Source organism: Hyperolius riggenbachi, chromosome 1 (assembly GCF_040937935.1).
Source record: "Hyperolius riggenbachi isolate aHypRig1 chromosome 1, aHypRig1.pri, whole genome shotgun sequence".
NCBI lineage: Eukaryota > Metazoa > Chordata > Amphibia > Anura > Hyperoliidae > Hyperolius > Hyperolius riggenbachi.
In genome coordinates, this window is record NC_090646.1 from 111,607,884 (window position 1) to 111,623,769 (window position 15,886).

At 44.0% G+C, this 15,886-nt stretch overlaps 1 protein-coding gene across 2 annotated transcripts in view; it reads right to left on the bottom strand.

Annotated features, from left to right (window-relative positions):
• The window catches only part of LGI2 (leucine rich repeat LGI family member 2), a 73,410-nt gene that overhangs the window by 10,993 nt on the left and 46,531 nt on the right, over positions 1-15,886 (bottom strand). For both annotated transcript variants that reach the window (XM_068278211.1, XM_068278206.1), the window contains 3 exons: positions 14,268-14,339; positions 6,490-6,561; positions 6,320-6,391 (listed from right to left, as the gene is read on the bottom strand). In XM_068278211.1, coding sequence (XP_068134312.1) covers positions 6,320-6,391; positions 6,490-6,561; positions 14,268-14,339 — 216 coding nt within the window. The remainder of the gene's footprint in view (positions 1-6,319; positions 6,392-6,489; positions 6,562-14,267; positions 14,340-15,886) is intronic.

The following is a 15,886-nucleotide window of genomic DNA, read 5'->3' on the forward strand; positions in this document are numbered from 1 at the left end:
GGCTTCCCCCTCCCCTGTAGGAAATCCAGCGCTGGCTCCCCCAAATCCTCCTCGACAAGCTGTGATATATTTACCTCTCCGGGATCCTGCGTTGGCGCAGTAGCGGCTCTTCGTTCGGGTAAGGCAGAAATAGCCCAGCCCGATCGTATTCACTCTACTGCGCAGACGCAAAAGGACTCTTGCTGCGCAGTAGAATGGATCAATTGGGTTTTCCGCCTTAACCCGAATGAAGAGCATCTAGCTTTTATTGCAGGTTTTCTTTAAATCTTCAATTAGCTCACATAGCCTTGGTCTATTGTGATAACTGGACTAAAGCAAATATAATTTCTGCAGTTGATATAGCAATGACATAACCTAGACATTTACTGGAGGGAGATGATTTTCAGACTGGTTTTCCCTTCATTACACTTTTTTCATCCCATTCATTAATTCCATACAATACATCTCACGGAAACCCTGGCTGCAGCTTGTGTCATACAGCGGGTGATATATCACATAATGGAGTCTATTCAGCATCAGCCTATGAGGTGAGACTGACAGCGTGCTGATTTCTTTTCATCTGGGTGGAAAGTAAGATAACTAAATAATGAATGTTCTGTCATGATGACAATGGGCTGTCAGTGCTTATTTAGGTAGTGACTCCCGTGTGGAGAAGCAGCCGCACTATATACAGTGTACAAGATAATCTATGGGCAGAAAATGTCATTTATGTTTCTCATTCACAAAAGTCAATTAAATGGGAAATCTGACTTTACTCTCCCTTAACAGAATGCAGTAGGGGATGGGGGAAAAAGAGTTGAACTTACCTGGGGCTTCTAATGGTCCCCTGCAGACGTCCTGTGCCGGCGCTGCTAGTCACGGATGCTCCGGTCCCCGACGCTGGTTTAATTCCGGAATTTGCAACTTTAAAGTCACAAACCCACTGCGTCTGAGCAGTACGCTCCCAGAGATATCAGCGGCAGTGAGGACGCGGACGCACAGGCATAGTGGGTTTGCGACTTTAAAGTTGCAAATTCTGCAAGTGAACTGGTGGCGGGGGGTGTGGAGCATCTGGCTACGCGGACACAAGACTTCTGCGGGGGACCATTAGAAGCCCCAGGTAAGTTCAATTCTACCCCCCCCCCCCCCCCACAGCATTCATTTAAAAAAAAAAAAACTCCCCACAAGGTAACTACATAATGGTTTGTGCAGTTGAGAGAGGGGGGGGGGGGGGGGGGGAGTTGGTAGGTCTTGCTACTTATCTATGGGGTGCTGCTCCGCTGTAACTTGGCCTGTATAAGATGTGCCATTTTCTCCACACAGACCGGCCACATTTGACAAATCTTGTAGTTCCTGGCATTGTCTTCCACAGGGCCGCCTTTAGGTCATCACAAGTGAGACTGCAGTATGGGGCCCGAGTGAGTCTGGGGCCCAGAAAGCAATGCCACAAACATGGGCCCCAGCTGCAAGTCTGTCACGGAATGTACAGACTGGCAGTGAGTGTGGCTGTGTTCACCTGCCAATTTAGCGTTGCGATTTTTTGTGATTTTGCCATGCTTGAGCTTTGCCATCCTCATTTCAGTGCATGAGAATTGCATCACAACCGCCAAGAAAATGCTGCGTGCAGTGCATTGGCGATTTTTAAGCACAGTTCAAGCACTGCCGTGAGAGTAATCCCATAGGATTGCATGCGCCACTGCTCTTTGCTGATTGCCGGTGACCACCTTAAAATATAGGGGGTGCACCTTAAATATAGGGGGGGGGGGAGGGGAGCCCAGTAAGTTTTTCCAGTATGGGGCCCAGATATTTCTGATGGCAGTTCTGGTCTCACACACGCGCCACAATGCCTCTGCACTCGCCAGTGGCCGGTGAAGCCTGTGCCAGAAATGCATCTGCTCTGGACTCCAAATGAACCGCACTGCACCATTGGAGCCGACACTGCACTGTCCACTCCAAATGGGCGATTTATGATCCGGCTCAATGTGAACCAAACCTAAAACTCAACATCAACCTCCAAATACACCAACTAACAGCTTAGTACACAGAATGCCTAAATGTCACTTCATAAAAAATATGTTTCTACATTCGCATTTGCTAATAATTCGCAGATGCTAATTTTGTGCTAACTGTATGCACATTGAGGGCCCATTTCCACTACCGCGAATTCGCATGCGTTTTTCACATGCGAATTCACATAGCAATACAAGTGAATGGGACTGTTTCCACTTGTCAGGATTCCTTTGCGTTTTTCTGTGCAGAAAAATTCCCATTGCAGAGCCATCAGAATTTGCATACCGCATACCGCTATGCAAATCGCATACAATGTATTTAATAGGAAATTCGCATGCGGTTTGGGTATGCGAATTTTCATGCTAATTCGCATGCGAATTCGCATAGAAACAATGGAAAATCACACCAGCACTGCCATGGTTAAATTCGCATACATTGTCATCCATGCGAATTCGCATAAAAATTTGCATAGACCCGCATGCGAAATTCGCATCCGCATGCAAATTTTTCCCGCGACGATTCCCACCGCACAAGTGGAAATGCAGCCTTACACTACAGCACTGATTGGAACAATTCTAAGCTGCATGCATTTGCATACAATTAGATCCTAAAGCATGCATACACTAGTCATTATGTTAGACTGGTTAAAATTTGAAAAGATCTAACATAACGAAAATCTTTTTTGGTCATTTTATCTGTCAAAAATAGAAATATTTGATTATACACACCCATTTTCATCAGAGTGACAGTTTATGCTCCTACAGCCTTATACTGCATTAGGGCTCGTTTCCATTATTGCGGTGCAGAATCGCCTGGACTCCACTGCTGATGAAATCGCATGCGGATGCGATTCCCCATGCGTTTTTTGCCGCGAATTCGCATAGGTGAGGGTATATGCGATTTTAACCATGTCACTGCCTGTGTAAATTTACATTGGTACCTATGCGAATTTGCATGCGAATTCGCGGCAAAAAACGCATGGGGAAACTGCATGCGATTTCCCTATTAAATACATTGCATGCGATTCGCATGCATTCCACTCGCAGGCGAATTCTGTGGCTCTTTTGAGCGTTTTTTCACCGCTGAAAAAACCGCACCTCAACAACGCTACAGTGGAAACAGGCCCATCCACTTGCATTACATGTGCGAATCTGCATGCGTTGGACGCATGCGGATTCGCGATAGTGGAAACGAGCCCTTAAGCAGAATAAAGCTACCAGTGGCACTGTGCCAATCGATATGCAATCATATATCTGCTGATATCGGATCGATAAAATGCTGAAAATTGGTAAAACATTTGATGATCATTTCTCAGTCATGGAAAAGCGGAAGCGCACGGAGATACGAGCGGAGGAGCGTGGATCTGAGACAGCGTGGATCGGGACAGCCGCCCGGGGACTGTCTGTATCTTATATGCGCTTGATACCTCCATCGCTTGTGAGTGCATTACTTTTTAAGCTATTAAACTCGTTTGGTTTTACACTATCAGAGTATTTTTCAGTTATAGTGCTGTTTATGGAACCCCAGTGGATACAGCTGAACTGTGGATGACCCCTACCCCCAAAAGCTTTCATTCCCACCTCCGGATATTTTGGAGGTTAATAGGGTGAGTGCGGGCACTTTGGGGGGTGTCCAGGCACAGTTGGTGTGGCGTGCTGGGTGACGGAGGCTGACACTTTGGAGAGGTGTTGGAGGATTTTACAGTGCAATGCAGTATTACACTATGTTTGTTTTTATTTTTCTATTTTGCATATAACGTGAATCTTGACTGATACATTTTGGAGTACACATGCAGTGTGAACTTTGATCGGGACGGTCTGTGGACAACCTGAATAAGGACAGTGAGACTATTGTGTATCTAGCTAGCCTTTGATTGTGAGCGCGGACTTATTTGATTTATTGTTATTGTGGACACAGCAATAGTGAGACGCGAACCACGTTTGCAATTTTATCCTATATATCCTAAGCGCATAGGAATTTTTATTTTAAATCTCAGAGTATGCCTAGATCTGCACTGTAACTTGCTTACAGGAGGAAAGTCCACTGTGATGACTCATCAGAGTGCCGCTGCTCTGCATGCACCACTCATTCATCAGATCCTGTTTGCCAGTTTAGAGTGGAGACAAACAAGGTCAGGTTACTGCTGACTATGCCCTTTGGCTGGCCTAGGTGTACGCCAGGACTGACTGAAGAGAATTACAGGTATGGTAGGTATGACAGCTCATGCATATTGCAGTAATTCTTGCCTGGTGTTCAGCCTTAACTAAACATTTCCCCTACACAGGATACAAGACAGGCAGTCTTGGCAGAAAACTGCATTATTTATGTTGCAGGAAGCAGTACATTAAAAGTACATTAGTCAAAGCATCACATTGCACTTACATCAAGATTTCCATAAAAAATAATAGTATATTGACGTGAGCTGTTCATTCTGAGTAAAATTGTAATTTAAGCCAGTGAGGGGTTTGTAGAAGCAGGTTCAGGGATTACTGGGAAAAGTCACAGGTGTAAACAACAGTCTATGCACAGATAATAATGTACTGCTAATATTAATTGGGGGGGGGGGGGGGGAGGGTGTATTTATAGAGGCTGGGCATGTTTTACCCACTATGACTTTCTACATTCACCAACAACATTATTAATAGAGCAACTGGAAAATAATATGTAAGGAATTTGTTGCAGGCCTGGACTTGCAATAGGTTACATAGAAAGTAATGGAAGTATGCTGGATTATAGCACTTTGTGTACCAAAGACAGAATATCAGCTTACTACTCAACCCTTTGCAGTCTGGATTTTAAGCCACACATTCCGCTAAAACAACCTTCACAAAGGCGCTTAAAGAGAACCCGAGGTGTGTTTAAAGAATGTTATCTGCATATAGAGGCTGGATCTGCCTATACAGCCCAGCCTCTGTTGCTATTCCAAACCCCCCTAAGGTCCCCCTGCACTCTGCAACTTCCCATAAATCACAGCGGTGCTGTGAGGCTGTGTTTACATCTGTAGTGTCAGTCTCGGCTGCTCCCCCGCCTCCTGCATAGCTCCGGTCCCTGCCCCCATCCCTTTCCTCCAATCAGCAGGGAGGGAAGGGATGCAGGCGGGGACCGGAGTTCTGCAGGAGGCGGGGAGAGCAGCAGACTGACACTATAGAGATAAACACAGCCAGCTCTGACAAGCTGTTTGTCAGCAGCGTGGCTGTTATTTATGAGGGATTGCAGAGTGCAGGGGGAGCTTAGGGGGGTTTGGGATAGCAACAGAGGCTGGGCTGTATAGGCAGATCCAGCCTCTGTATGCAGATAACATTCTTCAAACCCACCTCTGGTTCTCTTTAAGCATGTGTTTGGTCCAGCTGTTGTTGAGTTGGGCACTTCCACTGAAACTCCGAGGCCATGTAAAATATTATTCCCCTCCAAATTGTAGAAACTCTATTGCCAGCACCAAAATTACAGTGATTTGGGAATAAATTTCTCTGCACCGCTATAGACTGTATAACATTACGGTCTATGTCAGCGCCCAAAGCAGGTGCTACACATCTGAGAGCGCACGCCAAAAACACATGTCTCAGGTGTCCAATTACCTCTTCAGAACCACATCACAAGGCATCTTCTCTCTCTTCCTTCTCTTGAATCACTATTATTCTCCAAACCCTGATGTCTATTAGTATTGGAGACACTGCCCTCTCTTTGTGTACTTCCTGGTTAGCTGACATATTGTTCCAAATCTCTAACAAAGGTAATACTTCCTTTTCCACTCCCCTTCCTGTTGGTGTTCTCCAAGGTTCAGTCCTCAGACCTATGCTCTTCTCCTTATAACTCTACACTGGCAAACTCATATGCCTAGCCCCTGTTTTGCACCCCCATGTCCTCTTTAAAGTTTCTAACACTTGCTTTTTATCGGTGTGAGTTTATTTTGCTGCATTTTGAATACAGTTTACTACTGCACAGCTTTATACACTGCGTGTAAAATAAAGTACAGTAGGGGGACCATTTTTATTACATCACTATTTCCAAAGGCCTGAGCTAACTCGGAGAGGATGAAAATCTGAAGATAACTAATTAGCAGGCCTGTGGTCAGATATTCCCAGTCAATAAACTAGAAGAAGGATCCTCTGAACAACTCATGAGTTTATGCAAATACTATGTCCTCTTGAGAATCCTTTCAGTATAGACTATACTGCCTCTTTACGCGGGTAAAATAGTTTTCTCTCAATCAGTGGTTGGCTTTTAAAACGGACAAAGTGGAACAATACAATACATATATAACAATGATAAAGAATATATTAATTTTCTGCATGCTCACATTTTTCATACTCACTGAAATATTCATACTTACAGTTCAATGAGTGAATCCAGATCACTGAAGATATCTCTTGGCAGAGTCTTAATGTGGTTATTGGCCAAAGAGCTGGAAGCAGACATGAACTATTTAGTATTGGCTGCTCTTGAAATAAATGAATTGCTAGAATAAAAAGCTACAGGAAGATTTCCTGCGGCTGGACTTACAGGTGAGTGAGGTCTCGGAGGCCGCGGAAAGAATTCCTAGAAATGGTCTCTATTTTATTTCCTTCAATAAACCTGGAGAGAAAAATACATGCTTCATTTGCTGAGATTATTTAAATCACTTGAATAAATATATGTCTGTACCACCCTATAAGTGTCAGTGCTAAACCTCTAATATCTGTTACTTCTCAAAAATGAAGAACATTAAATATATCAGCGACAACAAAAAATATAACTCCGATCCTCCAACGACCTTCGCCTCACCAACCCACGCATCTCCCATGCCCGCCTGCAGGATTTCTCAAGAGCCGCCCCCACCCTCTGGAACGCCCTTCCACCACCCATCAGACTTGCTCCCTCTTTCAACACATTCAAGCAAGCCATCAAAACCCACCTCTTTATGATGGCCTTCCCGCTTTATAAATGCAATAAATAATAATAACTCTTAAAAACACCTAAAAGATATTTCCTGTGATGTGGACAACACACATGCCTTGCAGTGCAGGCTCCCCGGTTCAAACTTGGGCAAGGACACTATCTGCATGGAGATTATACGTTCCCACAATGTCTACGTGGGCTTTCTCTGAGCACTTTATCGCCCTCCCACATCCCCAAAAAACATACCAATAATTGGCTTCTCCCAAAATTGGCTTCTCTCTAGCATAAAAATGACTCTAAGTTATAATTGTAAACTATTCGTACAATGCTTCATTTTTGGTTATTTATTTTTTATTTATTTCGTATTTATATAACACATTCATTATATAACACATTGTTATATAATGAATGTGTTCTATAAATACAAAATAAATAAAAAAATAAACAAAAAATGAAGCATTGTACGAATAGTTTACAATTATAACTAAGGCATGAATGATCCATCTTGGAAGGAAATTCAGGTTTCTATAATGCAGCCTAGAGAAAAAATAAATGCGTGTCCAAATAATATCTATCTATCTATCTATCTATCTATCTATCTATCTATCTATCTATCTATCTATCTATCTATCTATCTATCTAGTAATTAAACAAAACCAAAAACACCAAAATAATGTACGAGATATATAATGTGATGAAATAGCATATAGAGTGCGACCATGATAGCAAAATGGGTACGATTGAGGTGGAAAGTTAAAAAAAAATGAAGGAAAAAAGCCCCCGAGGAGTACAAAAAATGTTGTCCAGGGATGCCTGATGAGAGATTTAGTGCCTTGATACCTACACAACCCTTTTTAGGGGACAAAGCTTATATTCTAGTGCTTTGGTAGTTACATTACCGTACTTCTTCAGGGGGCAAATGTTATATTCTAGTGCTTTGGTAGCTGCACCACTTCTTCAGGGAACAAAGGTTATATTTAGTGCCATTCATTATTTATAGGCAGTTTATGCAAAATGACTTGACACCCAGTACAATCACCAAATAATAAATGTGACGCATATAGTCTTGTAATGGGAACATTAACCACAGATGGAAAGCACAATGGAGCATAAACCCACTAAGGGTTTTTTTTTTTTCTTTTTACACACAAATAAATACGACTCAGTGCTGCAGTTGTGGCCACAAAAAGCTAAACTTTCAGAAGTGGGAGGAGATGGGTGAAGTCAGGTAATCTGGATTCACAGTGAAAGACTTGTTGCTGGCCCCTCCCAGCTCCTTCTGACTACCTCCTGTGGGTGATGATGGGATAAGGGGTGGGGTTTTAACAGCTGTCTCTCCAATAAAACTGCACTGTCATATGCATTTGAAAAAAGGCTGAACTAGGGCTTTTATGATTTTTTTTTTCAAAGTGGATGTGATTAGTGTATATTTCTTTCTTGAGAACTTAATCATGGAGTGATGGAAGAAGGTGGGCTTGGGCTTATGTTTTCTTTGGTCTCAGAGTTTCCCAGATCTCAAGCTAATCAAGCATCTGCTGGATGTCCTGAAAACCAAGTCTGATCCACCCACAAGGGTCCCACCTCATAACTTACAGGATTCTACTGCTAACATTTTGGTGGCAGGTCCCACAGACATCTTGTGAGGTTCAAGCCTTGGCAGGTGAGACCACATGGGGGACCTACACAATATTAGGCAGGTTGCTGATCAGTTTAAAACATGTATGTATAGTCATACCTCCCAACTTTTTGAGATCAGAAAGAGGGACGCTTAAGCCACATCCCTAACACACCTCTAACCTACACACCCCTAGTCATGCATACTATAAAGACTTCATGAGAAAAATATGTTTTTTATAATTTAGACCATACTGGTCCTTTCTATCCTGGTTCATTTTCCTAAGTATTAACATTTGAAAATAAGAACAATAACAAGCTAATGAGGAAGAAAAGGGGACAGAGGGACATTGCTCCCAAAGAGGGGCTGACCCTCCAAATGAGGGACAGTTGGGAGCTATGTGTATAGTCATTACTGTTACTTGCTAGAAAAATATGATGTGCACATTTTCTTATCTTGTGTGTAACTCTAGTGATGAGTTAGCCTTTGCTGGAGCACTTTGTGGCCAGGGTCACACTTAGCAGAATTGCATATGTTTTCCACTATGTGCTATGGGGAAAACTCATGCAATTCTGCCAAGTGTGACCCTGACGTTAAAGTGGACAGAAGGAAAACAGAGAAAAAATATGTACCCTGTAAGTATTTAGGGAGTTTAGCCTGTCCAATACCCCCTCCTCTGTGACTAATCACCACTGTAATGTGATCTCGTCAGTTGTGTCAGCTCAGGAATCTCATCTGCCACAGCAGAGCTGCTAATTTGTAAACACAGGATGTTAACCCTATGCCTTTTTTTATTATGTCCTAATGAGCAAAACCTATAGAAGTGTGTACTTTGGTTTGTCACGACTGTATATTAAATATGTTCATAGTATATGTGAATGAGGGATGGAACATAGTGTATATGGTTCAGCCTCTGGCTTTTATGGTCCAAAGGGGATTATTAACCCTTTTAGCCTTTCCATATATTCATGGCATAGGTAGTTTTTGCACAGAGATGCTGTACGTGACAAGGGACAACCATTACATGACAAGTTAGGTTAGGAGGAAGTAACATGTACATATAGCAGTATACAATAATCACAGAATATGTTGGTGCTTTATAAAATATTTATTAATAATGATAATAATATTGTTCTGCCTACAGTTGTGAGATATTTTCACGGAGCTCTGTTCAGTGAGATGTACATAGCAGCAGTATTGTATGTATTTTTCCTGGCTGGAACCTATTGCCGTAGGTTAGCAAAGCCCATGCATAGAATTCGCAAGCAGAAAATAATTATTTCACCCTAATTCCAGGATTTTTATTATTAGATAGTGTGGTAGAGGTTTGAGTTTGTTTTGGATTTTTATTACTGTCCTGTATTCCAGTCTGTGAAAACCTCAATCACATCCTGTTCCTGTTCAAACAGGAAGTGATGCAGTCTTTCTAAGAGGGTCGGAGACAGCAACCAATAACACTTTTTTCCTTATTTTTTTTTTATAGAGAAAGGAAAAGTTGGAATCACTGACTAGTTTTTATTGCCGTCCCTCAATTTCTGTTCCTGGGGCTACCAGTTTCATATTAAATGCACAATGCTCCACTGAGGTCCCATGGACAGGAAGAACTCTAACCAGGGTGTCCCAGAGGTGTGGAAGAGGCCACAACTATTATCCTTCCCTCTCTCTGATACTCCAGATCAGGTGTTTTTGTGGCTACATATGCTATGGGCATGAAGATCCTGATGCTCATACTTGTTTCATAACCCTTGTATGTTGGACCCCCATGTTGTGAGGGTAACCAATGGGAGGCAAGGGAAGGGTTGTGAACATTGGGGGGCCAAGGCCGGGTTTAAGCCAAGGCCACATAGCCTAGGCCATGGCCTAGGGCACTACAGGATCAAGGGCAGGGAGGGGGATCAATTGGCTATCTATAAGGAAGGGGGAGGGTCATCTGGCTTCTTATACTAGAGGGAGGGGGAGGGGTCATCAGGCTACCTATACTGGAGGGAAGGGGGGTCACCAGGTTATCTAAACTGGAGAGGGGGGGAGGGTTATCTGGCTACCTATACTAGAGAGAAGGGTCAATGGGCTATGCATACTGGAGGGAGGGATGAGTCATCTGGCTACCTATACTGAGGGGGGGGCAGGCTGCTGACAGTGGCCTAGGGCAGTAAAGAGTACAAATGAGGCCCTGTGGGGGGCCCTATCAAAGTTTTGCTAGCAGGGCATGATTTGAAGTTACGCCCCTGTCTTTAACCCTCTTTCCACACTATTAAAATCTAAAATAAATAAAAACCCTGGAAATAAGCTTTATGCAGGCATATTGGGGATGTATGACAAGGTCTGCAGGGACCTTACTAAAAGTAATGTTTGTGGTGTAAGCTTAAAGGATACTGTAGCCCTTGTAAAAATTCAAAAACGGGGGGAGCAGGCATCTGTGGTAGGCTGTCCTCATGCCCACTGCTCCCCTGTTCTGCTCTGTCCTCATCTGTACTGAGTAATGTCCCCCCGAAGCCACTTCCTGGTCGGGGCGTCGTGCATCCTTGATCACACCCCACTTTCAAGAGGTATAGTGCGCATGCGCAGAGCGCTCCTGGCCGTGGGTGCGCGATCAAGGACACACGTTGCCAGGCAGCGCCTGCCCAGTGCACTCCCGCCCCCACCCCCATTTTTGAATTTTTACAAGAGCTACAGTATGTTTTAACAGAAATATACAGAAAAGGCTTATTGATAATCAGTGCAAACAGCAATGGTGTACAGTATCCCACAGCAAATGCTCAGCATCAGCAGCCACTAACTTCAGGCTATAGACTCTGATTATTGAATGTTTACAATGTGATGCTGTAGATCACTGCTCAGAAATACCATACAGTTCACACACTGTGATGAGGATTTATTGGTAAATGACATCAGAAAGAATCATTCATACAAGATATAACAAATATGTTTAGGAGGGAAAAGCATGGCAGGTTTTTCGATTTAGCATGACTTTCACATCATTTGTAATGAATGAGTCACAATACAATCTGAAAGTCCTCATTGATGGTCCTCATTTTCTAAGAGCTGTGCAATATGATGGCTTATAAAATCCAGGCTTGTTATACAAATGAGTCCTACAATTTGCATGGCCTGGAAGTAAATCTTTATACTACAGTATGGTAAAGCTTTTGGAACTACTTATGACTTCATTTACAGATCCAATAAGTACCGTTTTTATTCTGACCACAGTTTCTAACTCTTGAATCTAAACCTGACCATAGTCATATGTGCATCTTTGTCAAGGGCCAAATTGGGGGGAAGCCAATTAACTTATCCGTATGTTTTTGGGATGTTGGAGGAAACTGGAGTACCCAGAGGAAACTCACACAGACACAAGAAGAGCATACAAACTCTGTGCAGATAGTGCCCTGGCTGAGATTCCAACCGGAGACCCATCGCGGCAAGGCGAGAGAGTTAACCCCTACACCACCGTGCTGCCACTTCCCGTGGACAATTCAACTGAGGGGGCCAGCTGAATATTAAAAGGATGGGGAGCAGAGGGGATCCCAAAGACCAAGAGCAGTATAAGGAGTGTCAGCAGCAGGTAACCTAGCCCACTAATGGCTTAGTTCACATTTTTTTCCAGGGCTACTTTGAAGAAAGTCAAACTAAACATGCTTTTTTACCTTTTTGGTCAACTGTACAAGTCTGACTTTACTGGCTGGGGAAACACTTCTGAAGCCAATAACCGTGATGACAGGCCAGATTAATAGACATTGTATTTTTAAGAGAATAAAGATGCCAGCTTTCATACTCCTTACACTGCAGGATCCTTTAAAGGCAATGTATACTGATAATTTTATATTTCAATTTTTATAATTCAATTCCCATAATAATTATGTACTCTCACCAGGGGCGTTGCTAGCCCCAAAGATCAGTGGCACGTGCCCCGGATCTATTCTGGGGTGCAGGCAGCAGATGGCAGTACTCACCTTCGGCTGCTTGGTCTCAAGATTCTGCAGACATCTTCTCTTCCGGGCTTCTCCCCCTATTGTCTGAGAATGAATCAGATTCTAGAGCACCTAGCATCTGTTTCTAGGACGATAAGGGGAGAATCGCCAAGTTCAGAGGATGTCTTCAGACTTGGAGAGTGGCAGCATGAGAGGCGGTCCACTAAAAGGTAAAGAAATGCTATAGGGGGACTGCCAGACAACCTGGCAGCAGGCCAGCCCACCCAGCAGAAAACCAGCCCAGCCAGCACAGAAGCCAAATTATGTTTAAGTTTTTTTTATTAATGGAGAGGGGAGCTTCATCCAACATTTTGCTGGGCAGGCCAACTAAGACCGCTGTTAAGTTCATGTAAATTTGACTCTACCTATGGCCACACCCACATTCGAGTGGATGGCCATACCCATTTTTTGGATGGATTGCCCAAAAGTGCCCTGGGTCTCTTAGGATCCTAGCAACTCCCCTGACTCTCACTCTAGTCAAAATAATATAAATATTAAATATGAATCTTTCATATCTACCTCCTATATCTTAGTAGCTGCCAGGCTTTTGGCTCATACACACGAGCCACCGCTGTGGCAAGAGCCAATATTTTTTTTTTAAAAAGCCACAGCTCGTCACCAGGTCCCTCTGTGCAACAGCCGTACACACGGCGCACAGAGGGACAGAGATTTGTCACCGAAGGTTCCTCCCCCCCCCCCCCCGCCGTAAGCTCCACACATTGTGTATGGAGTTGCTGTAGCTAGTCCGCATACACACGATGGACTAGCGACAGTTGTGTCGAAGTTGCGGCGACAGTTGTTGCCGGCGATTGGCCAAGTCAATCGCCTGGCGACAGCTCTGACAAGCGACGGTTCGTGACGCACGCCTCATACACACGGGCGACCTGTCGCCGCAACACGCGCGTGCCACGTGGTTGTGGCGACAGTTCTAGCCCGTCTGTATGAGGCTTTAGTCACCATTCAAAGCAACAACAGCTACTTGCTTTGTGGCAGCTCTTACAGTTAACAATCCAGTTTGACAAACGCAATAGCCAGAGTGACTGATCTGTCTTTCTGATTTTATCACAGACCGATACAGGTTTTAGTCAAGGTTATTTATCTTTACTTACAGCATAAAATTAAATGTAAGTATTGAATAAAATAACTACATATTGAAGCATTTTTTTAAAAGTGATAAACAGTGTTTTTTGAACTTGTGCTGGCAGTGGTATAGCTAGGGTTTTCAGCGCCCGGGGACAAACACAGTTTTTGTACCCCCTCTGGACAAAATGGGCATGGCCACACATTAGAATGTGGTCGTGGTCATGGGTGGAGTCAAATGTACAAATGCTGTTTAGATAGCCAGATGTGCCCCCTTCCCCTGTTCAGATAGCCAGTTGTATGCCCCTTTAAAATAGCCAAATGTGCCCCCCTTCCCCCTGTTTAGATAGACAAATGTGTCCCGCTTTTTTTGCTGCCGTTAATGCTTCTGCATTCCTCTGCAGAGGGAGGAAGAGAAACAGGGGTACTTTGGGCAGCAAATGAGCTGCTTCTCCCGCACGTGGGGGTACAGCAGCCGTGCTAGGGGCCCTCACAGTGCTGCGTCCAGGGACATATGTCCCTCATTGCCCTCCCATAGCTACGCCTCTGTGCGCTGGATACAATAACATAAAACAATTGTGTGACCATGCGGTACTTAACAATGTATAGAACCTACCAGCAATAATACTGGATAGCTCTGCAAAATTTCTCCTTATTATTGCACAGGTCATTGAATGAGGACCAGATAAGGATTAAAAAAAATAAAAAAAGCAGCACATGACATTTAGTGTAGCACTTACAGGTATTCGAGGTGAAAGAGACCAGCAAAGGCATCGTCTCGAATGACAGTAAATGAGTTAGAATTCAGCAAGCTGAAAATGAAGACAGCAGGTTAGAAGTGAACCAGACTTTGTGGTGCTCAGAATTAGTCAAGCTGAATCTATTGACCGCTATAGCAATGCAATGCCTGCAATATTCTACCTTTCAGCTGCTGCTGAGTCAACTTGCAGTGGCTTCAAGCTGACACAGGCCATTAAAGCTTTTAGGAAGCTATTTAGCAGAAAATAAGCCAGCCTCACCTTCCTGATGTAACAGGGCGCACTAAATGTAAAATGTCATCTAGATGAATGTGAACAGTTTTGCTTATCAAGTACTTTTTACACCAGGAAAATGCAGAAAATAATACTTTACTAAATAGCCTTATAAGTGATTACTGAAGCAAGCAGTTGTGTTTATGTGATGTAACAGCAAACAAATGGAGTGATGAGGACCCAAGCAGTGCCTTCTGATCCATGTGTGTCTGTGTTCTATTTCTGGTGCTCATGGCAGAGGCTCAATAGAGTTTGGCTCCGTAGGAGAACTTCTCCTGTTAGCAGAATTCACAGAGAAGCACACAACCAGGCCCGGATTTACATTACAGGAGCCTATGGCAGAGATGTTCTGGCATCCTAGACTTTGCCCTCCAGAAACCCACAAACCCCCGCCGAACCGCACCACAAGTGTGCTGGCTTACCCAGCTGTGACTTCTCCCTTACTAGTCATAGGTAGCTACAGGTGTCCCTTAGCATTAGGTAGCCTGCTAGTGGGGCCACGACTGAAGGGAGATCTTATCAGCGGAATGCTAAGAGTTAGGTGACTAAACTCTTTTACACTCTGCTCAGGACTCTGCATAGGGAAGGAGGGAGGTGCTAGTGAAGCAGAGTGAGCTGCCCCTCCATCATCAGGCGTCTGTAGGCGCGTGCCTACAGTGCCTTATGGTAAATCCGGCCCTGCATACAACTGTTTTCAGGTGACTGCCTTGTAATTCTCTTACTGGCCAGTTATAATCAAGCTGCATAGGGAGCAAAAATGATCACATGATAATGGCCTGCCAATTGGAGACATACAAATTAGTCACTAAATAAACTGATCATCCAAGAATCCTCTGTGTAGCGCACAATTGATTTGTCAGGTAATCGGCTTGTACAGCTCCGATTAGCCGGTCATGGACAGGCTACATAGGAAGCAAATGTGATCACATGATCATGATCAGCCAATTAAAGGACCACTATCGCGAAAAAAGTAGGCAGTTAAAATCTGACAGAACTGACAGGTTTTGGGCCAGTCCATCTCTTCATAGGAGATTCACAGGGTTTTATTTGTTTTCAACAGCATTTCATGAACAGCAGTTGCAAAGTCTAACTGTCAAAATACTGTGCAAGTTAGGCCTCGTTTCCACTTGTGCGGCGTGCGTCTCGCAGACTGCACTGAGCGGGTGGGTGGGATCGCAGGCGAATCCCATGAGCCGTGCCATGCACGGCTATGGGAATCGCAGCCTCCGCCGCGAATTCTGTGGGGTGGTTCCCGCCGAATCGCTACCACAAGCGATTTGGCAGTAGAGATGTAGCGAACGGTTCCCGAACCGTTCGCCGGCGAACCG